A 23983-nucleotide genomic window follows, 5' to 3' on the forward strand; every position below is an offset into this window, starting at 1 on the left:
CTCTCTCTATCCTGAACATGTTACTTTTGGAATGTTGTTCTCTCTGAGCGAACAATATCCAAAGTGACCAGTTGACGATATAAGTAGACCAACAAGACGCACACACAGGCAGTTTCTAAGGAGTGTTACGGTCGCCATCTCCGTAAGGCCAAACCCAAACTGCAACCATAACAAGCTGTCGTCACAAAGGTAAAAATCTAAGAGAAAAGAAACAAGAATTTATATCAGATTTACAACGTGGACTTTCAGAAAACACTTGTCCTCAGGAACAATTCTCTGGTGATAAAGAAATCTCACGCTTCTGAAAATGTATTTCCTCTCACTTATGATTTGTTTTCCTGTTTTAGCCCTTCAGATGATTATCCTTTTTGCAAACATTCTAGCCCTACTAATTTTCTCCTATGTGGCCATCTTCTATAGAACATCTGTTCACATACTGGACTCACTTGCTCCTTATTTACGAGGTGTCTAGTGATCTTAAAGCCAAAGAAGATGCAACTCTTCAGAAAATACAAAGTCATTCATTTGACAATGGGAAGTGATTTGGGCTGAACCAGAAAAACGCACAGATATGAATCAGGCTGGCATGGAAAATGGACCGTAAGTCTGCGCCCAGCTCTGAATTACTGTCCTCTGTAGTCAAACAATGATTTCTTTAGCACCTGCTAAGATGCAATGCACATCATTATGCTTGATCTATATAGACTAACAGTAGATATTTCCCTCACTCTTTTGGGGTTTATGATCCATAGAATACTATAAGAAAAAGCAATTCAATATGATAAAACATGATTTATTACAGGGATCATTTAACAGGATCAAACCTTAATTCTGAGAAGGAATATCACAGCTGAAGTACCATTTTCTTCCCTTCCCACACTTCTATTAGTTATCTCTTTGATATATCTCTTTTAGTGAAAGGGAAATTTCCTCTCAGGCATTCCAAAATGAAAACTGAGGGACTCAATATAACGTCACAAGTGAATGGTTCATACATTTAAGTGTTGTTAATACTCAGAAACTAGTGATATAGTGGAGAACATGGATAAAATAGGACTTAATATAGAGCATGAAATATCTAAAGATTTATTTACCAATGCTGCTCCACTTAGGGGGAGAGAGAAAGAAGGAGAACAAGGACAAAGTCACAGAAGAGAAACCATGGCAACAAACCCCATGATGGAGAACACTGAAAACTGGGCTTTTAAGGCAAAGAATTTTAGAAATTAATGACATCCACCATCATTCATCAAGAACTTGATGAACACAGGATCTCAGGACAACTACAAATAAATCTATCTGGGACTATCAAGGGTCCAAGAGAGGCAATAAGAATCTAACCTGTACCACTGAAAAGGAGGGAATGACAGAAGAAAAGGAAAATCCAATGGGAATCTATGACTAAATGGAAGGACACATGGAAAAAAAACTTCAGTTCTAATTCTCTAATCTTTGCTTTGCAAAACTGTTATAACCTGTATCTTTCAACTGTCATTTTTTGAACACCAGGATTCTCTGAAAGTCTCAGAATGAGGTGGCTAGAGGTAGCCTCAGAAGATGAGAAGATAGGCATCATTCAAGACCTTCTTCTGCTACTACAACCAGGGCATCTGTGCTTTTACCATCCAAATTTATTGAGTTTTAAGTAAGCTTTCATTAAATTTAATTCCCTAAAAAAGGAAGTATAAAAATCACTGAACTAGAGTGAACACTTTAAAAACTAGAAACAAGCCTCTTTCTGTTGCATCCCATCCTGAGTTTAATTCACTGTAGACACTCGATGAATTCTGATGAATCCTAACAGTATTAGGAAACGCATGATGGTAGGTCTTGGAACTGTCTCTCCTTTACCCTTTGAAATCCAGACTCTAGACTGCGTTATCTAAAGTGACATGACAATTACCCACATGGGGCTATTTAAATTTCAAATTAGACTGATAAAATGAAAGAACATTAACAATTCAGTTCTTAAATTATAAAAGCTACATTTCAAGGATCAACAGTCACTATATTAGAGAATGCATATCTAGAACATTTCTATCCTTTGAGAAAGCTCTATTGGCTAGCACTGCTTCAGATAGGTTCTAATGGCTATATGGGGAATACTTGGCTGTTTATAAGGTATCTGCACAAGACAGTAAAACATCAGGGTCACTACCTTGCTGTGTAGTCATATTAAGTATCAAGACATTTCAGGAAACAGTGTGAACTTCTGGCATCTTAATTCAAACAATATCACCCTGGAATGCATTTCAATTGTCTCTCATCTATTGCAATGGTTGGCATCTTCACCGCCGCCTTCCTCACTTGGACTTAACTCAATGGCGGCACCTGTGCCTTATTCAGCAACTATCCCTAATACCCAGCAACTTACTTCTCACATGATTAAAGTGAATTGCAAATAGGTGTTAAATACCAAAGAACACAATTTTCTTACTGTATCTGAAGTTACAAGAAGTAAAAGCACAATGAATTCCCTTTACAAAGTAGGCTTTGTTGGCCAAGTCCAACTACTATCAGTGACTAACAATAGTCTTACATGAATGCCAAGCTCAGTTTTGTCATCCACAACACTCCGGATAATGACAGTACTTTGCTCATGCAGATAAACACTTACTAAAGTTTTATTGCTAACGGTTATTATTAAAGAAAAATATTGCTGCCTGAGGAGTTTCTGGGAGACCTTAGCACTGGAGGGGAAGCACAACTCAACTCACTCCTCAGATACTCACTGTGGCAGCTACGTTTATGTTATACTGGTTTTCATCCAGGAGCGGCTGCAAACCCATGGTTGTATTGCAGTGCAGACTGTGCAGGGATGTGGCTGCTGCTTCCAGTAAAAAGGCGCCAAAGTAAAAAACAAACACTGTAAAATGGTAAGCAAAATCCTGAAAAAGGAAGAAAGGAAAGACATCTACAATCAAAAACAATGACAATGTTCTCTTCCTTATTTTATTCTATTTTTTAAAAAAGATTTATTTATTTATGCATACAAGAACTGGGGTACAGGCCAGAGGAGCAGGGTGATGAGAGGATTCACCAGAGACAGAGTGGGGAACAGAACAGGAAGACTGACTGAACTACACTGCTGAGGGGAGCAGCGGGGTGAGTCAGGAGAGGTCTGCTGCGCCATATGGGTAGCTCCCTGGCTGGGGATTCAACTCATGTTGCAGTGGCTGCGGATAGTTTCACAGTGCTGTGCTTAACCTCTTGTGCCACCAGGCAGGCCCTCTCTTCCTTATTTTAAATGATGACGTTAAAGTTCCAGAAGGTTAGAACCTTTAATCAAACAATCTCTAACTGCATTCACCATTTATTTTGGCTGCTTTAACAATGTCAAGTCACCAAACCACAAATAAAAGTCAACTGACTCACTGTACCTGGCACTGAGACACACCTTCTGTTTTATCGTGTTTTATACTAAGATATGTAACTTCAGTTAGGATTACTGTGTCAGGGAGATGAATATTAATATAATATACAAAGGAATAATATATGCTATCGACTGAATGACAAAGCTCTACAGTAGGAATGCCCTGATCATGGTTAGGTCACATACTATTCAATCTAGAAGCTGCTGGCCCGACATCATGATGGGGTGGCTGGCTGAAGACACAGCTTAAAGACCCCACTCTCAGGCTGCTAGGCGATCTTTTGAGATACATGACATATACTGATACTTTGGTGCTTAGAAACTTGAATCCTGCTTTGCATGGGATGTGTGCAAGAAGATCTTCCATAAAACTCACTCATTGGTTTGGAGGATGCAGATCAGGCATTCTAAGCCCGTGGCTCTCTAATGTTACCAGGCATCAGAATAGCAGCCAATGGGGCTCCACCCCCAAGTATCTGATTCAAATCTGGAGCCTAAGAATCTGCATGTGTAACAAATTCCCAGGTGATGCTGAGGCTGCTGGTCAGGGACTGTCCTATGCAACGCCCCTGTCCTGAAGCTTGGCCCTGCTCTTTTAGTGTCTGCTGTCTGTGTGGCTGTCACCTACCCTGCCCTTCTGCCATCTTCCTGAAGCTCATCCAGCCTGGGTGCTGCACACTCATCTTCTTTTCCTCAGGGAACATCAGGCTCAAGCTGAGCTTGAGTTTCTTCAGAACAAGTGACTTTCCTCCACATTCTTATCTCCAGCCCATGGTTCCCTCTTCTGCTCAGAGTCAAATGCTCACTAATTAGTTAACAAAAAGCTACACTGGGCCTCCCTGGTGGCGCAGGAGGTTGAGCGGAGCACTGTGAAGCTGTCCGCAGCCTCTGTAGCACCAGTTCGATCCCCGCTGGCCTCGGAGCAACCCACATGGCGAGTAGACCCCCGTCTCGCCTGCTACTCCCCTCAGCAGTATATTTCATCAGTCTGCTTGTTCTGCTCCCCGCTCTGTCTCTGGTGAATCCTCTCACTCTCCCACGCATCTGGCCTGTATCCCAGTTCTTGTATAAATAAAATAAATCTTAAAAAAACAAAAAGCTACACTGCATACAAGAGACCCCAGTTTACAAAGAGCATCATGAAAGTGGGACCACAGCCACTTTGAGTTTTAGCTTTCCCATCTGTAAACATGAGGACAGTAGCACCTGTGTTCCATAAAGAATTGTTCTAAAGGTCAAATGAATGAGTGTGTGGGCAGAAAATACAACTTAGGACATTAAGATATTAAGTGATGTCAAAACAGGCAAATGATCACATGTGTGTCAACAACAGTTTCAGAGGGTAAAGGGAAATGCGCTTAACTCACAGAACTTTCTTTTTGGAATGTTCATCTATGATCTATCTTTAATACCTGCCTCCACAAAATGGGAAAATAAGTATGGCATCTCCTATTGAAGATTAGACAACATGGTATTTATTCTCTCTCCACAAAAACCAATAAAGAAAAATCTTTCTAAAACCCAAATCTGCCTCTATCCTCTAAATTACACATTTAATATATTAGCATTTTTTTTTTAAAGATTTATTTATACAAGCACTGGGTATAGTCAGAAGTGCGGGAGGGTGAGAGAACTCACCAGAGCCAGAGCAGGGAACAGAACAGGCAGAAGGACCGAAGTACACTGCTGAGGGGAGCAGCGGGCGCAGCTGGAGAGGTCTGCGCGCCATGTGGGACCCCCGCCAGGGGGATCGAATGGGTGCTGCAGAGGCCACAGGCAGCTTCATAGCCCAGTACTCAACCGCTGCGCCACCTCAACTGCTGCGCCACTGGGGAGGCCCAATATATTAGCATTTTTAATAATTAAAATTTTAGCATTTAATATATTATATCTTCTACCTTTATCTCACAATTTACACCACACCCAGAAAGCATGAGGAAAATAATGAAAATAGTGAAAGAGATGACTGTGAATGTGAGATTAATCTCACAATCAATGAAAAGTAGAAGTTATAAAGATTTCAGGCCGTATTCCACAACAAACACTTCTAGAAAATAAATTCTCTATCAAAATGCCTCTTGCTCCTTCCTTCATGCACAGTGCACAGGTGACAACAAACTATTAGCACAGGGGAAAACAACTTTTTGGGAGAGCAATTAATGCCTAATGATTCCAGAAGCAGCAATCGAAACTGTCACTATTTGGTGATGACTCTACGATATATGTGGCTTAAAGATTTTTTTTGGCTGAAGATGTACAAGATAGAGTACACACCTTGTCATATATGACCAGGTGATTAAAAATGGCTAATCACAGAAAGAGGCCCAAAAGCGAGGGGAAAGAAGCCCTTCCCTAATATGGAGAATATTCAAGCAAACTCCTTGAAGGTAAGAGCTGGCTCTTAGGAAGCATGCCCACCCTTGACAAGACATTGCATTGAGACAACCACTGTGAGGTGTGTGTTATTACCACTTTTTCCCTCAGTAAGACTGGCTACTTCAGCTAAAAACAAAACAAAACAAAATAAACACAGGATAATCTTTAGAGGTGATCTGTGGCACAGTCTGCCAGTTCTTTTCAATTTCACTTGTCCCTTTCATAAGTTGGTTTAATTTAAAAAATACATTTTATGATCTGATCAGTGGATATAATGCTATAAATTGGGAGGAAACACAGATTTAAGAAAACTAATAAATTAATAAGAATAAGGACTATACTTAATACCAGACATAAGACTTAACATAAGCAAAAGGGGGGAAAAAAAGATGATATGGATGTGAGTCTAATGAGACCAAGAGTGTTATTGGAAAAATATTTAAATGTTGGTGAGGCAGGTGCATCAAACAATTAGAAAGAATGCTGAACACTGCAGGATCCTGGGGACTCACTACTTTTCCAGGTATCAACCCTTTAGTTGCTAGGTTGTTAGGTGATTCAGAAAAGTCCCCGAGGCAGGGACAGAGAGATTGGGGGCACCACAGCTGGGGAGAGGCAGCACAGGACAGGGCAATGGCTATGTGTAATTAGTACAGATGTTCCAATAGGGCTACACTGGTATTCATTGGCTAAATATTATCTTTAGTATCTTTGATAATAAGAGCTCAGTGGCTCTTACCAACATCAGAGATTTATTCATGCACGTTATTATGGGAAAGCCAAGCATTCAGAAAGAGGACACTAAGTGTCTATCTGTAACTCAGTTAGGGACCTTTCATCTACATCATCTGACCAATTATTAAAAATAGCTGCCTATCACTAATGAAAAAAATCAAAGGGAAAATGTCAGAACACACCATTGCAGCCACCTAAGACAACAGAGGACTCTCGAAGTTTCATACTGCAAGCCTCAGCATGTTTAATGGATTATGATTATTTATCACTTACTATAAGTCAGACAAAGAGAGCACTTTATAAACATTCATTCTGTTATTCTTTAATGGTATCTCGTGAGGTAGATATTATTACTGCCATTTTATAGAGGAAGAATTTGAAAATCATAAAGGGCTAATATTTTGCCCAAGTCTACAGAACTACTGAACAAAACAGACCTAACCTCAAAGTCTGTGCAAGACTATAAGCACCACAGCATCCTGCTCCTTAGCCTTACAGGAACCCTGGCCATTCGCCTTGGTGGGTTTACTTGGGAGCCACATTCCCTGGGCTCCACTAGATAATGGTCACATGACAGTTCTCTCTATGCTCTATAAACAAAGGAACACATATTTCTCTCCAATATTTCTCCTAAAACAGACAAATAAAATGTTATCATAGAGGCACATCTTGTAGATATTACAGGTATGGGTGCAGACCAGCACAATAAAGTGAATATAGAATAAGCAAGTAACCTGAATATTCTGGCTTCCCAGTAAATACAAAGTATGTGTATGCTGCACTGCAGACTATTAAGTGTGCAGCATCACTGTCTAATAAAGCAAGGTACATACCTTTATTAAAAAAACCTTTTTTACAAGCAAGTTATTTACTTCTTATTATAATCTTGGGCTCTCTTTGCCCTGGAAAAGGGGTAGGGGAATCAAAAATAATTGCAAAAATGCTAAGATTCACCTGAGCTGTTGTAAAACTGGTGCCACTGCTGTGCCCTGTGGTAAGAGTCAATGTCACCTATGCACCGTGCAGGAAGGAAGCAGCAAGAGGGATTCTGATAAAGAATTTATTTTCTAGAAGTGTTTGTTGTGTAATATTGTCTAAATATATATATAGCTTCCAGTTTCATTTATCATAAGATTAAACTAATATTTGTGGTAGTTGTCTTCAGTATTTTCCCCAAGCTTGGTAGATTTGAAATGAATGGGAAAGTAAAAGCACAATATTGAATAGTATATATTGAAAGCTAGAAATTCACCCCACTGTAAGTTGGGGAGAAGAAGCCAATCTGGGTTTCAAAATGATTTTTCTTTATTGGTTTTCCTGTGGAGAGGAAATCACAGCATGTTGCTACCTTTCAACAGCAGATGCCATCCATACTTATTTTTTCTTTTTGTGGGCACTTTCTATGGGCAAAAAAAACCTGTAGGTGGGGTATGCCTATACTTGAAAGGAATGCATACATAAAAGTCTAACTGACTGAAGGTCTGATTTGAATTTCTAGCCATCAAAACGTGATGGAGACCCAGTGGGTTTTAGCTTCACTAAAGTTCTGTGCCCGTGGATTGAAATTCATGCTCATGAGGCCCTTCTGAGCTAGTCCAGAAGATGAATAAACACAAGCATGAGAGGCCCTGACATGACAGCGGGAGAGCAAGCTGGTCCAATTTCATGGTCTCATATTTAAAAACCGAGTTGACCGTAAATCCATTTCTTAAAATTTATTGATTCTTGTTAATTTAGGCGAGGAGTCAAAAATACAACACTCCCTTTTCTAAGTATAGAGACTCACATACTTTCCTAAGTATATAGACAAACTATATAACTAGTTTTTTTTTTCTTTTTAAAGAATGTATATACTTAAATATTTGGAAGAGGAACCAGTGGAAATTTCCAAGCTATTGTCACAGCATCCATCTCCCAAAGGCATCTGATGAAAAGTTCAGTAACTTTAACTTAAGCCATTTCTTGTATGAAATGAGTCTTTCAGTGAAGGTCATCTAACAGAAGGCCCGCTCAGCTCTCTCCACACCGACTTCCCGAGCTGGGACCCTATCTCCAGCAAGTGCCCATGGGCTGCACAGCGCAGCCTGGCAACTGACCTTTCCTCTGCCACCAGCAGTAGCAGACAGAACTGGAATCACACATTTCAGGACAGAATGAAGCATGTGGTATGTTTCTCTCATTCTCCAGAAACAGACTTAAAAATCCCTCACCAAGAAGTTCCAGTTGGCATCGATCTGCGTCACCATGCCGGAGAGGAACACGGCCAGGAAGAGAAGGGAGAAGACAAAGGCCGTCACGGACACGAACATCACCCATCCTTGCAGCAGAGGTAGAGGAACATTGGAGGAGGCGACCAGAATCCAGACAAGGCCCCCGAAGAGCTGCAAGTCAGAGAGAAAGGGAGAAATGAGTTTATAACAGAATTGGGGGTACCTGCACAGCCGGAGCCCCATGCACATCCCTGCCTCCCAGCCTGATGCCCCTGCTCTGATCTTGGTGCACGGCCTCAGCCCCAGGCACAGGCCTGAAAAGCCTGGGCCGCCTGCCCATCAGTTTCTGCATCTGCTGTCAGGTCGGACGCTCTTCCTACACCCACGAACATGTTCATGCATCACCTAAAGGCACTTTCCTTTGACCTTGCTGCCTGCTCTGAGCATTTTCCTTTTTGGGCAAACTGCTTTTACAAATTCACTTGGGCTTAGTCGTCCTGGCTTTTCCTTGCTACCCTCTTCAAACCACTGAACACTGCCGCCTGCTCCCACCACTTCTTGGGGTTGATTAGCAAAGGTCAGCCATGACTTTCTAATGCCACTTCTAAGGCCACGTTTCAGTCCTCTCCATGACCTCTCTGCACACGGTCACTGCCTCTCCAGCCACACGTAACGTAACACTGTAACTCTGCACAGACGATGACAGGGGTCCCAGCAGGCGAGCCCCATAGCCTAGGTGTGCAGTGGCCACACCCTCTCGCTTATGTAAACCAAACTCCATGACATTCGTGTGATGCCAAAACTGCCTTAGGACCCATATCTTAGAACATATCCCTGTAATTAGGCAACACACAACTATAGATAGAACCATAGTTGCAGGTCTTGGACATGATATAAATAATATGAGTATGTGCTGGGCATGGGAATAGGTACTTTAGATATTCATGGACCTTACAGTCAACAAGTACCACTGTGTGTCAGGCACTGTGTCAGGACCCATGCCTGGCTGCCACCAGCACAGAACTCACAGTATCATACAGGAAAGAGAGGAAACAAGTGATTAAAATGCTGCTTCACCCATGTCACAACTAGGGAAATACTGGGCACCTTAGGCCCCTACAAGGAGGCTCAACATCCAGATTTTAAATGTTAGGAAATACTCCCAGAAAGCAGCAGCCCAAGGGACAAGGTTGGAGGAGCAGGGCAAGGAGAGGCTGCACTGGACACCATCTGGTGGGAACCGAGGTGCTGGCAGAGGAGAGGGGCAGAGTTCAGTGTGTCAGGAGCAGCGGAGGGGAATGGCCCGCGGGTCAAGCTGGGGACTCAGCTGGAGACCAGGTGGAAGGCCCTGGAGGTCAGATCGATGAGTTGAACCTCCCCCAAGGGCAGCGGAGACCAAAGGTCAGCCTGAGTGGGAACTGACATGTTCAGATTCACATTTAGACGTTTCTCTCTGGTTAGCATGTGAGGGTGGGTTTCAGAGGAGGGCCGGGGGACCACAGGGGCGACATGTAATGACATAACGGACTGTAAACTGGACTCAGGGGCCAGAGACAAGTGCATGTATTTGAGAGAAAGTAAAAGTTAGACTTAAGGGCCTCCCCTGGTGGCGCAGTGGTTGAGCGCTGGGCTGCGAGGCTTCCCGCAGCCTCTGCAGCACTGATTCATTCCCCGGCCGCCGGTGAGGGCCCCACAAAAAAAAAAAAAAAAAAAATTAGACTTAATGGTACCTGGTGAGGTGACAGTAATCAGATGAAGGACATGATGGGAAAAGAACAGATAAGGAAAATTGCCAGATTTCTGGCTGGGAGGCTAGCTGTGAGGGAGAGAACAAAGGAGGAGAATGGTTAGGGGGTGACCACAGGAAGCTTCATGGGATATGACAACACCAGGCACCTCCGGACTGTCACTAAGACAACATGGGCCACACACCCTTTGATGGCATTCCAGCCCCTGAGAATATACCCTGTCTTTTTCCATCCTTGTCTCTTTACTACTAAGCCTCTCACATTTTATTTTATAAAAAAAAAAATCTAGTCCAAAGACAAAGCTTTTTCACATCTGAGGGGTCTGATGTGTGCTGGTCCCAAATGTCATTATTCCCTCCCAAATGTGTTTGAGAAACTCCACTTCATAGCTCACCCCGAAATGGCACATTATCCAGTAAGTCTTTCCTGAGTTCTGCCCCACCCTCAGGATCCCCTGTTTCTTCTGGGCAAGCTCCCTACTGGGGATGTATTACATCAGTGAGCTACACTGTAGTGGAATATGCCAGAGGCTCCGCCCATGTCAACTAGGAGACCTTCTGGCAGCATACTATCTTAGAAGACTCAGCACCAAAAGCCATTTGTTATTCCACATAATAATTCTTTCCTAACTCAGACACAATGGCAGATTTGCCAACACAAAACCTGGACAGCTGCCCTGAAGACACCTAAGCAGGTGGGACTCAATCGCTGCTTTGTGATATGATGGAAGCGTGGTCCTTGAATGATAAAACAGGTCTTCCAATAATGTCATTGTACTTAATGTCATTTCATTATAATGCTGATGAGAAAAAAATAATCTTGATACCCAGCAGGGGTCTCTCTCTGTGGGGGGTTGCTTTTTCTCCCAGGTCTGCCTCGGTTAGGTGGCCACGCATGTCTAGACTGTCTCAGTGAGAGTGAGAGTGAGCGTGAGTGCACCCTGTCCAAGGTTGGGTCCCACCTTGACCCTAAGCTGCCTGGACAGGTTCTGACCACCCAGATCATGAACTGGAATAAGTGAGCTAGAAGGTGGATGAATGGATATGAATTATATAAAATGAGGGGAATATTTTGTCTTTATTTTGAAGTTTGGTGATGTTTTTGTGACCTGAAATATGCTGTAGGAACTTAATTCTTGCTTGTACCAATCAGCCTGTGGTCAAATTGCTTTCACTATATCTATATAGGGTTTTGTTCAAAGTTGCAGTTTCCAAAAACATAAGGGTGATGCTAAGTGAGAACTTAATGTACTACAACTGGGCGTGTAGAAGGTTCTCAGATGTTTGTTCTGTGAGTAAGTAAACACCCAGCGCTCAAATGTGAACAGGTGGTGTTCCAAATATTAATAACCAGTATTCATCTGTATCTTGCCTTTAAATTGTCTAGATAATGTCCAAATTGCACAAGTCACTGAAAGTTAAAAATCCAAGTTTTAACGCAGGTTTCTGAGAAGAGGCCTAGTCATACATCTTGCTACTAATTTGAAAAACATTTTTGAAAGCATAACAAATTATTACTCGGTTGATAGTAACCAAAGTACCAGTCTAATAAATTTATAACTGTGGTGGTGCACTTCAAATCCTAATTTCAAATCAAAATTTATCAACCCAGAACATTCTATGAACTAAATCTATGTAATGCGTATTAGTGCATATTTAAAATTGTAACCACAACTTTATTAGTGGCTATGAAAAAGTAATGTTCCTGGTAAGAGAGTCTCCATTCTTTCACAATGTTTAATGAATATTTGAAGGTAATAAGATCTTTAGATCTTTCCTTTTTCTTATTCTCTTCTTTCTGTACCCTTTTCTTATTCTCCCAATACAAATATTCTATATCAGTTCCCTGCTTCATTAATACACAACATAAGTAAATATCTGTTAATTCAATAGTCATTTATCGAGAATCTCGTTGCAAGTATGAAGAGGAATAAAGAACAATTAGCCACTGTTTATCAGGATGTGTGACACAAATAGATAAGTGTAATTATATGATATAGGGATTATGATAAATTGACACCTTTGAAGAAGAGGCTATATGATCTCTTGAGATTAAATGTGATATTTAATAACTTGGACTGGGCTTCAAACAAGTGTGTCTCACATCTACTGCCAGACACTGTAGAAGGAGACTCAAGAAAAAAGGCAAGAAGGCAAGGTTCTGTCTCCAGGAACTCCAAATAAGGGAGAACCCCACTAAGTCTGATTCAGGAGCAGATTGTGGTGTGTGCTATAAAAAGAGCTCAGCACAGTGTACTGAGTCTGGGGGAGGGGAATAAAATGGGAAGACTCTAGAAAGGTAGGCAGGTTTTGAAGTAGGCTTTCAAGGGCATCCAGGGCTTTGACAGGGGATGTTAACACAAAGTGGTACAGATTAATTGTTCTGTCAAACTCAAAATTATAGCCCTTCCAATACCTCAAAGGCTTGGAAGGAAACTAAGTTTATAAGAAAAGAGAACAGATTCACCTCCCCATCTTGTGGGGGAGGGCATGGTGCATGGAAAGGGGATAAAGGAGGAAGGAGTAGAGACAGAAATGTCCACTCTCTCACACACACAGACTCATCAACTTACGCACTACATCCCTACCTCCGGGATGTGGAAATCCCGATTTGAGTCCTATTCACTGCGACAGCTTTGGAAGGCAGAGCAGGGGCCAGAAAACACAAGTAAGGCCACACTGGTTCTCCTTCTTCCTCATTACAAGGAAGGTGGCTGTGGTGTGTGAGTCACAAGGCCCTCAAGGAGGTGATTTCTTCCCTACTTCATGATTTCCTGTTGCCAAAAGCTACCTTTTCTCCCAAGGATCCCAACCTGGCCCCACCTCTAAAAATGGAGTTTTTTTTTTTTTTTTAATTTATTTATTTATACAAGAGCTGGGGTATAGGCCAGAGGCACGGGAAGGTGAGAGGATTCACCAGAGACAGAGTGGGGAACAGAACAGGCAGACTGACGAAATACACTGCTGAGGGGAGCAGCGGGCGAGACAGGAGAGGTCTGCTGAGCCATGTGGGTATCTCCCTGGCCGGCCAGGAATTGAACCAGCATGGCAGATGCTGCGGACAGCTTAACAGCGCTGTGCCACTGGGGAGGCCCCAAAAATGGAGCTTTTAATAGCATTACTCATGCTCTGCATATTCCCTTCATTTTATTCTGGGTGTTACAATGTCTGAGTATTTTCTAGACACGTTGGAACCATCAGCATCCCTGTTTAGCAGAGGTGACTCTGGGGGAGTCTTCTCTTTAGAAGTGGGAAGCAGCACGAAAATGGTTAAGATCTGAGGGAGCATAGTGGATAATGTAGCGCAGCAACTGCAGATTATACACGCTGTGAAGAGGCTGGAATGCCGTGCTCACCCATTTGTTCTCCTCTTGGATCTGAATCCACATTCCCTGCTCTGTCAGTGCCTTCCACTGCTCTCTGCTGTTCTAAAAAGTCTGCTAAGGCTTCCCAAAGACATTGCATTTTGAAGTTTCTTTCAAGAACGAAGTCAGGGGGTCAAGACTCCAAACCTCAAATTCTTTTTTTTTTAAAGATTTATTTATGCATGCAAGAGCTGGGGTACAGGCCAGAGGTGTGGGGGGTGAGAAGATTCACCAGAGACAGAGTGGGGAACAGAATAGGCAGACTGACCAAAATACACTGCTGAGGGAAGCAGCGGGCAAGACAGAAGAGGTCTGCTGCACCATGTGGGTAGCTCCCTGGCTGGCCAGGGATCAAACTCGTGCAGCAGAGGCTGGGGACTGCTTCATAGGATGTGTCCCAACCCCTTGCACCACCAGGGAGGCCCTCCAAACCTCAAATTCTAAATCCAGAGGACCCCCCCCCCCCCAGCATATCATGCAAAGGTTAACATTTCCTAGTAGCGCCAAGCCCTCTCCTTGCGATCTTGTTACCCTTAACCTCCTGGTTTCAAATTCAGGGGTGCCTGCCACACACTTCAAGTGCTCGAGCATATTCTGAGTAGCAGTTATTAATTTGCTACTTTCTTAGAAACATGGATCTCTTTTGTGGTTTATCATGTATTCCCACTTTAATTTGGCTCCTGCAGGCAGGGGGTTGAGACTTGGCTGAAGTTTTCCCATGAGAAAACCACGGAAGTTTTCTTCTATCTGTCTGCATTGAAGCCTGAGAGTTGAAGCCTGATTTCACTAGAAACTGTGCGTTGGCAAAAACTATAACCCCACGGGCAAGCAAGCTACTGAGCAAGCAACAATTCTACCTGCAAGGATGACCAGCTCCTCGACTTGGTTCCTACTTGGATGGTCTGTTTTATGTTTCTGAAGGATTTCCTGTAAATATCTCCTTTTTCTTTTCAAATGTCATAAATTTCCCAATAGCCTGCGTTTAAACATGCCCTCCCACACCTTAGCTAATCATTTTCAAACCAGTTTGATACCTTCATCTTAGTGCGTATACTCTATGTTAAGCAGGTCAATTCCTAGCCTGACCTATTTTCAGTCAAAGTTTGGAATGAGAACAGGGAAAGGTAAGTGAAACTAAAGGTGTAAAGAACTGGTTAGACAACCCCAGAGGAAAAAATACTTCATTATTTAGACCGTTCAATATAGATCATAAAACTCGCTCTTTATGGTCTCCTTCTGTTTACCAGTTGGGTCTTTTATTACCCTATAGCGGTGAGAACAGACCAACGAGCCCAGAGGGAAAAAAAATGTTGTCGCCAAGCTTGGCTTATACTGTTGGTTTGAGTAAGGCATTAAAGCGATTCATGACACAGAAATACCAGCTAGCATTTCCCAAGCTCCCATGTCCCTTGCTCTGTCCCAAGGTTTTGTTTGTACCAATTTAATCCTCACTAGCCCTGAACAATATATTTTTATTATTCCTATTTTACAGATAAGTTAATGGAAGTACAGAGTCATAAATAACTTGCCCTATGCTGCACAGTTCATAAACATTAGAACTGTCACTTAAACCTGCTAATTACCTCTAACCCTTAGGTGCTCCCCAGTCTGTCATCTGCCCGTCTCAAGATGTAGCTTTCTAGAGCAGGGTTTCTATCATATTTTCAGCATGGATTAGTATGGAGGAGGGTAGTTTCTGAAATCATATCATTTTGGGTGGATAAGTTCATGTGCACTTTTCTGAGGACACAATCTACAACTTTCATCAGACTCACAAAGGAATTTGTGGCCCCACAAGAGTTCAGGACACCTTATCTGACAGCTACGCCTGGGTGAAGGGTGCTGACGTACTGGGCACATGCAAATGAAACCATGATGTTAAAGAGGTGTTTAATACATTCAGACAATTTATCATCTACTGAACAGAACCTCGGGTGGCTCCATTTTATACAAACCTGTATTCTAAAAATATTTAACTGGGAACATGCTTTAGCCAATAGGTACAGTAACTGATGTATTTACAAAGAGGCCCATAAAAATGTACATTCATTCAACATGTGACCAGTGCGAGCAACACTGGAGAATGCACATGTGACCTCTCCAAGTTCACTTTCTCCCCTGCAATGTTCCTTCCCCTACCACCTGTCTTTGTGCTACAGTCTCTGTTCCTCACCCCCTGCACAGACAGGCTCCGTCACAGTAGTTCAAGCTTCTGCCAAGCATGCCAAACTTTTGCTGGATAACTAAACTCCAATATTGTATCTTCCAGAAAGACTTCTCAGGCTGGCTGTCACCCCTTGGTGCTTGCACAGTTACAGGTGTCTGTTTGCATCCTCTTTCGTGGTGACAATGCAGGTTTGAAATCAGAGGTTCAAATGGTTGTTTTACTCACTGGATGGTGAAGTCAGAGTTGGCAACAGTGCCCTGAACATCTCTGTATGCTCAGAACCCAGGAAAGTGTTTTCTACAAAAGATGTTCAATTGCATCCTCCTTGAAATGAATGGAAACTAACCAATGTGTGTAATGAATGGTTCTATAAGGAAATGCTCCAGAAGTACAGCATGGGAAGCTGGGAACACACTGCTGTCTGGAGCCTCGCTCATTCCTGGTACATGGTGGGTGTTCAAAAAATAGGCATGAAGACTAGTGAAGCAGGAACATGTACTTCTCAATTTTCAAGTTATTATTGGCAACACCCACCACCTAGTTCAAGATCTCAGGGTGGGAAGTTATGGTGAAGTTAGCACATTTTTGCCAACCTAGCTCATGATACCCTTTTTCAATCTTCTTCGGGCCCAATATTTGTTTAGTTTACTTATTTTATTGCCGTTGCCACTGGGACTTTTCACCAGAGCAGTGCTTATCTCTGCACCACCCTACCCCCTCCTGCTCCTCTCCTTCAATTTCCATCTGTCCTTTCTCCATGCTGACTTCTATCCAAACTGGACCTGGACTAGCCCTGCTGTGGTTCTCAATTAGAGTGACCAGTTGGCAAGCTTTATTTATTTTTTTTTAATCAGGGAGAGGTGAACAAGACAAGTTCTGGGAAGGAACCAGAAATGACAAACAGAGAAGAGGTCTAGGGACAAAATATACAAATGCAAAAATACAAAAACTACTTTGCTTTTTAAATTTACATTTGAAAACTTAAAAAAATGGTTGAGGATGCTATGAGAAGTTATACTTTCTTCCTCCCCATCTCACGCAAACTTCCATTTTGGATTCTAAAACAGCTGATGCTAACCCTAAAATGGAAAATACATGTTACCAGGGGAAAATATGTTCTTGTCCCTTTCTCTTTTTATTTATAGATTTTTAAAATCCTCTTTTCATGTTTGTAGGTAACTCATAATCACCTTGGCTAAGAATGTTCCTGCATGCCAATGTCTCGACATCAGCAAGAACCCTACACATCACTGCCTCTCTAGCTTTTTATCTCTCTCCTTCTGAAAGCTATTATCAAAAGTGAAGAATGTCATACATGGTGGTTATGAAAGGGCATGGCCCTTTTTATATCAAACAGGCACAGGAAATTCAGGGTAAGCTATAAAGTCCTGGAGAAGAATCACAACATTTTAAGAGCTGGGAAGACTTGTGGCCATCTACTCCAAAGTTGTGTTTCTCCCTCCAGCCAATTACTGTAGAATCTTTTCACACTATCCAGTTTGTCCTGCAGAACAACAAAATAGCCTTGCAAGCACTGCATGGGCAAGCTATTGGGTACACTAGCCTATCTCTTGTCATTGCACAGTCCTTGCTATTCATGGGTATGAATATATGGCATATCTGTCCATCATATCAGGGCAGATATGCCATATCCATGGGCTCCACAAAACAAATCTCCTCCCTTTGACCTTAACCTCTGGAGCTCAAGGTCAAGGTTTTCATGAACTTGACTTTAAGCTTTCCATATTTAAATTCTTCATATTTCTTATAAACTACCAGCCAGAGTAAAAGATTGCTGTAAATAATCTTTGGCAGAGACATCGATTTATTTTCTTTCCTGAAATTTGAAAGATGCTGAACAAAAGTGGAGATTTTAATCCAGAGAGAAAGGGAAAAATCTTACTTATAGAATTAAATCCCCTGTAGAGAGGGAGATAAATCCATAGGTATCACCTCTTCCCCACAGCAAACATACAACCACCTTTTGAAATCAGTTTATTTTTGAGACAAGAAAGGAAAATTCTATATGTCTGGTTATTTATGTCTAAGTATGTCTAAAGTCAAAGATTTGGGTAAAAGAACCTGAATCCCTTCCAAGATTGATCTGCAGGACTAGACACATCTGCTCCACAGCCCCTCCCTCCCCATCAGCCTGCATTAGCACGTGTTTTTCTGACATAATACCTCTGAGTTACAGCTTTGCTGCAATATCACTTCAGGACAAGTCAAACTTTACATACTTGATTGAAGTCTGAAACCTCAAATCTCTCTTCCTTTGCTTCTTTCCTTAGCTCTACTTCAAGTACTCATCACCCAGCACCTAAACTCCTGCAATATGACCCTTATTTGATTTCCTCTTCCATCTTTCTTTTATAACCAAACTTCACTGCTCAAACTTCACTTCACTTCTAAACCACAAGCCTTATCAAGTTTATCCCTGTCTTTCTGCAGCTCCCCATCACACACAGAATAAATTCTATGCCTTGGTCTATCATTTCTTAGCAAATCACAACTTGAACCTTATCTGATCTTTTTCCTCCTTATACCACCTTCTCACGAGTCATGCATAGAAAAAGAAAACTAACAATTGCCAGAACCTTCATGCCATGTTCCTTCTTGTCTCTGGGGTTTGTACATGCCCTTGATCTACCTGCAATTTTCTTTCCCACTTTTTCTGTCTATTGAACATCTGCTGATCATTTAAAGCTGAACTCAAAGGCCACGTTCTATTAGAGCTGCCTGCACTGGCCTCCCAGGTAGCCAGATGTTCTCTACCCAGTTTTCCATCTTGTGCATCATCCCACCCTCTCCTGCCCAAACCACTTTTCTCACTTCCAACACTGCACTGTCATTCCTTCTTGACTTTATACTTCACTGTACAGGAATTTCTTTTAAGGGCGGGACTGTGTGTTAACTCTCCTATTCCCAGGGCATAAAATAAAGCCTGATGTAGAGCATGTTTTTAATTATTTTTTTGAATAAATGAAAATTATTGCGATACTTAAAACACTGCAGTTAGAAGCATGTGAACGAGTCCTAGAATATCTCCCATAAAGAAAAACATGAATGAACATCTTGGGGAATGTACTTCCCAAACACAAAACTGAGACCCACTGATTCATCAATGACTTATTCTTTTCTGTATTCGATATTGCTATGTCCATTTTTTCCTTGTGCATTGTACAAGTTCGTTGAGGACAGGGAAGTAAAATACCTTTCAGCCCCAATAGTTCAACCCAATAGTTCAGATGCTCCAATGTCATTTGCTTACTGACAGACATGCCTGGAAATTGCATTCATTATAGTTCACTGTCCAAACTTCTGCCTATCTTCCATGAATGGTAGTTAATTGGTGCATATTCCCTCAATTAACTTGAGGAAGTATCTCAATGTATTTTTTCCCAGAGGAGTATCTAACTCACAGTTAGTATTCAATAAATACTGATGAATGGTTTAGAGAACATTAATTCAGGCAACAGTGAGAGAAGCTGAAAATGGTAGCGTTTGAAGGTGATGTTCTCCATCCTAAACTGAAAGGCTTCTTTTGTAATACTAACAGTAAGAGTGTACAATATTACATTCTTTGTGGCAAAAGCCAAGAGACTGACAACTCAGGTGTCCAGGAGAACACAGATCTTAAAAAATCCAAGAGCCATAAATTATTTTACCTGGTGCTGTTAGGCTGGCTGTATTTACATTTGCATCTTTTGAATTCTCTCTCCAACAAATGACTTATACCTGAGAGCTGTGAATGGGCTATAATAAGCGGGACTGGGATTAAATTCTTTGGGTAAAATTACTGGATGTGTTTTACTGGACTGTGAGATCATAGTCTCAGTTTAGACGACTGTGAGTAGCCAATCCATCTTGGTAAGAGAGTTTTCATGGGTTAAGTTTTAGATGGACATAGATAGGGAAACCACAGAGACTAGAATGGACTATTAGAATAGGTGGGTCAAAATGAAGAAGGAATTTGGGGGCATCCAGATACACTGGAAGAGCCGAAAATAATGGGTCCCCAGAAGGGGTATCACCTAGCATTTATAATTGCTCCTGGAAAATTCCTTAGAGATGAAGAATCTTGAAAGAGGAGAGTATCTTTACAGGATGAGAACTTTTTGAAGAGGAGCCATGGGAAACCCAACACTTTGAAACAATCAAGAAATTAGAGAGAAATTGAGAGACAAGGACATAGGTGCTTCAAAAGGGTTCGCTCAGCTCATATCTGTGTATCTGTTCATTCCAGATGGAGGGGTGCTGAGGTGGTCTCTATCTCTGCTCTCTCAAGGCAGAGGCCACACTATCTCCACAAGGTCTGGGGGATGAGAGTTGAGAAGGAGCTCTACTTTAGCTCTAATATAGCTTCTTGTTTCACTAAATTCACTTGCTTCATTAGAATTGTTTGGTCCTTTCATTTTGGGGGGCATGGAGTGGGGAGGAGGGAGTTTGATATTTCAGTAAAAGTAGTATGGAGGCCTAAGATTTAAACCTATCAAGGTGAACGGCCATTAAAAACCGAAGTAAACTACCAACGTTTTTGGAAGTGATACCATTCTATCTAGATAAGGGTCCTAGACTTGTTTGGGGGTAAGAAGTCACAGGCAATGAGATAAGAGATACAGAAAGGATGGACTGGGTCCTTCTGTGAGTCTGGGATCCCTCCTAGAAAGGGTAGCAAGTAGAGAGAATTCACATTTGCAAGAAAATAGTTGTCTCGTGCACAGACACCTGTCAGGAGCATCCCTTAGCGATTCTCATCCATGACTGTGGCTTTGAACCTCCCTGCAGCTTTGAAAACCTCCAAGTTGACTCTAGGCATTTCCCTAGAGGCTCTGATTTAATTAGTCTGGGCTGGTAACAATATTTTTCAAGGCTGCCCAAGTAATTAAATACAGTAAGAGTTGAGAACTGACTACTGGATTAGATGGATAAAGAGATAGGGAGTGGGGGAGAAGAAATAAAATAAATGATTTTGCCCTTTTTCCCCTTCAGGACTAAACCATGTTTACAAGTGTGACATGACCACAGGTGGCTCTTTAGATGGTATTTGATTTGATGTCACATGGATAAGTCTTCTACACACAGAGACACGCAGGTGCATCTTTAAATGAACATACTAGAATATAAGTACATATTTGAAAATATATTAGAATCTAAGCAGAACACTGAACTTCGAAATTCCTACATATTAGTGCTTAGGATCAAACTAACACAGGTACTGAAGTTCAGAAAGAGAATCTATTTAAGTGAACATTCTGTAAATTCTAGTCCAGCTGGAATGCAGACACCACAAACATTTTTGAAAGAGGTACACAGACAACTCAGGTTTGGGGAGCACGACCCTTCCCTTCCTACTGTTGAGCCATCAGGCCAATGCCACCCTCTGCCCTTCTTCTCACATGGATGCCTGTGCCTCATCCCAACTGGGCTCAGCCTCAAGCCAGCCTCTTCTAGTCACGCTCTGGTTACTGATGGCATAGCCTGTAACTCACCTGTTTCTTTTCAGATTCAAATCTGAGCTAAACTTGACTTCAGGTAAGTTAACCACTTTAGCATAACAGGGCAGAACAATCAATGCTCACCGGGTGTTCCAGCCACCCCAGCAGCAAAGCGAAACCAAAGCTTCCCAAATCCAGGTTATGCAAACCCAAAGGAGGGGGTGAGGTGGCAGATAGAAAATCCCTAACAGAACAAACAAACCCAGCCTGCAGGAAAGGCCCTGACTCCGTACATTTCACTCTGTATTTGCCATTCCCAGGGCATGATGCAACCGCAGGTTGCCCAATTTATATTTGCACATTTTCCCCTCATCCACAACGAGCTCTAAAGCTTCCATGTCCATGAAATTCCTTTTAAAAAGTTCAAGACTCTAGACCCAGAGGGTTGCACGCCAGGCCGGGTGACCTCACCTTCACCTGCGCCCCACAAAGTCTGGAGGTTTGGCGTTGCACGGGTAGACTAAGAAGCGAGAATTCGGCACAGGCAGGCGGCGGAAGCTGACAGCTACCTTTGCAGCGTTCCCCCACTATTCTCACGCCCACTTGGCTAGAAACCGCCAAGGGCACAGCACACGCTTCGCCTTTACCCCTCCCCTGCTTCCTGCATTCAGTTCCTCTTCCCAATCCAAAGGCACAATAATGGCAAAGGGGGGAAACACTAAAGTCTTCAGCTCTGTTCTTCCTCTGCCTGGTCCCTCCCAGCGTTTCCACATCGTGGAAGCCTCCTGGTCGCCCAGTCATGGGCTGCACCTTTGCACCACCCAACAAAATGGCAGGTTAGCAACAGGCGAGGCCGAAAGCGCCGGCTCTGCCTCTAGCCAAGAGGGGACCCCCCCCCCCGCCAAGCCGCCGGGGGTCTCTGAAGGCATCCCCAAGCCCCAAACCCATCTCCTCTCAAAGCCCCCAATCCTTGGCTAGGCGAGGCCGCCGGCTCGCACGTTCAGGGCATTTCTGTCGCCAGCGGGGAAGCAGGTGCCAGCGTAACAGGTGCCAGGCTAGTGCCCGGGCAGCTGCACGGGGCACCGAGAGCAGCCCGGGAGGGGGGCAGGCAGAGGCCACGTCGAAAGGAGGGGGAACCCGGGCCGCACAGAGCAAGGCGCGCGGGGCTCGGGGGGCAGGATGCGGCTTCCAGACCGGGCTCCCGGGGCGCGCCCCTCGCGCGCCTGCCCCACTTACAATCTCCAGGCAGACGAAGGCCCCCGAGTAGGTCCGCAGGATGTCAGGGCCGGAGGGCAGGGTGACCCGAGGCGCCGGGAAGGACACGGCGGGGTTCGGGGGCGGCGGGACGGCCGCTCCGCCGGCCGACATGCTGCCGCTGCCGCTGCTGCGTCTCCGCGCGCCGCCGCCTCCCTCCGCCCGCCTCCGCCTCCCGGGCACCCGCCGCCGCCGCTGGGTCCGCGGGGTCCGGGCGCGCCGCGCGTGGGTGGGGGTGGGGGTGGGGGGCGTGACGGCGCGGCCCCGGCCCGCACAGGCCCCGCCCCGTCACGTGGGCCCAGGTGAGCGCGCCGCCGCCCCGCCGCCCGCGCAGGTCAAGTGCACAGGTGAGGCCGCCACCTGGCGCGGCCCTTCCGGCTGCGCGCTCCGGACCCCGGAGGGGACCACGCCCAGCGCTCTGCTCTCCAGCGCGCCTCCCTCCAGCCCGGTAGCTCCCCACCTGGTCCTTCCGCCCGGCCTCCCCCGGGGCGCACAGACCCGCTGGCCCATTCTGCTCCACGTACCTGGAGGGCAGGTCCTGGCGCTGTGATTTAGCTGGTTACAATCAAGGTGCCAGCCACACCTAAAAAGTAGAGTGGATCTGCCTTAGGTGGGACTCCAGTGGGATTTTAAAAACATCTCTAGGACAGTGTCACGCCAGAGTCTGCTCAGCCCCAACAGCTGTGGTTGGAGGTGACGCGGGGCAGGCGACCCGCTGCTTCGCGGGCTCCTGGGGTGCTCATCTGTGCCGCAGAAACGAGGGTATCTCTGCCATGGGGGTGCCTGAATTACAAAGTAGAGCGTGAATAGAGCTTAGCGCATAGGAAGCACTTAAAATAGTAACTAATATAAACGCTATTTTGCTCATTTTTCGCTATCACTGATCATGCTCTTATGCATATACGTTATTTTTCCACACAGAAAACATTTATTATTGATTTCCCCTGCCTGACACTTATGAATTGCTCGTTTTTTTTAAACAAAGAATTTTTAAGAGGGGGATTCTATGTGTGGTTTGCGCACCTGGAATGGATAAATTGCCCCCAGTGAACCCCCATTTTAGCTTTGTTTTTAATCTCAACATTTTGTAAGTGAAATAAAGGTGAGATTAATTTTCTCAAAGATCAGTTGAAGAGGAGCAAAATCAGATAGGCCAGAATACACAGATAGACCAAGTTGCAAAAAAACATTAGCTGACATCATCAGACATTCACCAAATTGAACTGTGATCTTGTCTGTCAGGTTTAGTCTGTGAGGAACTGTGTTTAGCACTCTGTGCTGGTCAGCAGATTTTAGTTATTCTACTCTTTATTGTTTT

The 23983-nt window shown here is 43.6% G+C and overlaps 1 protein-coding gene across 1 annotated transcript; it reads right to left on the reverse strand.

The window, feature by feature from the left end:
- Positions 1–125: 125 nt before the first annotated feature.
- On the reverse strand, positions 126–22779 carry MAL2 (mal, T cell differentiation protein 2; the record flags this gene model as incomplete). Its single annotated transcript, XM_084229358.1, has 4 exons — positions 126–197; positions 2733–2888; positions 8695–8865; positions 22648–22779. 4 exons carry the CDS (start codon positions 22777–22779, stop codon positions 126–128), a joined length of 531 nt encoding a protein of 176 aa, XP_084085484.1.
- Positions 22780–23983: the final 1204 nt, after the last annotated feature.

Source organism: Talpa europaea (assembly GCF_964194135.1).
Source record: "Talpa europaea genome assembly, chromosome: 3".
Taxonomy (NCBI): Eukaryota; Metazoa; Chordata; class Mammalia; order Eulipotyphla; family Talpidae; genus Talpa; species Talpa europaea.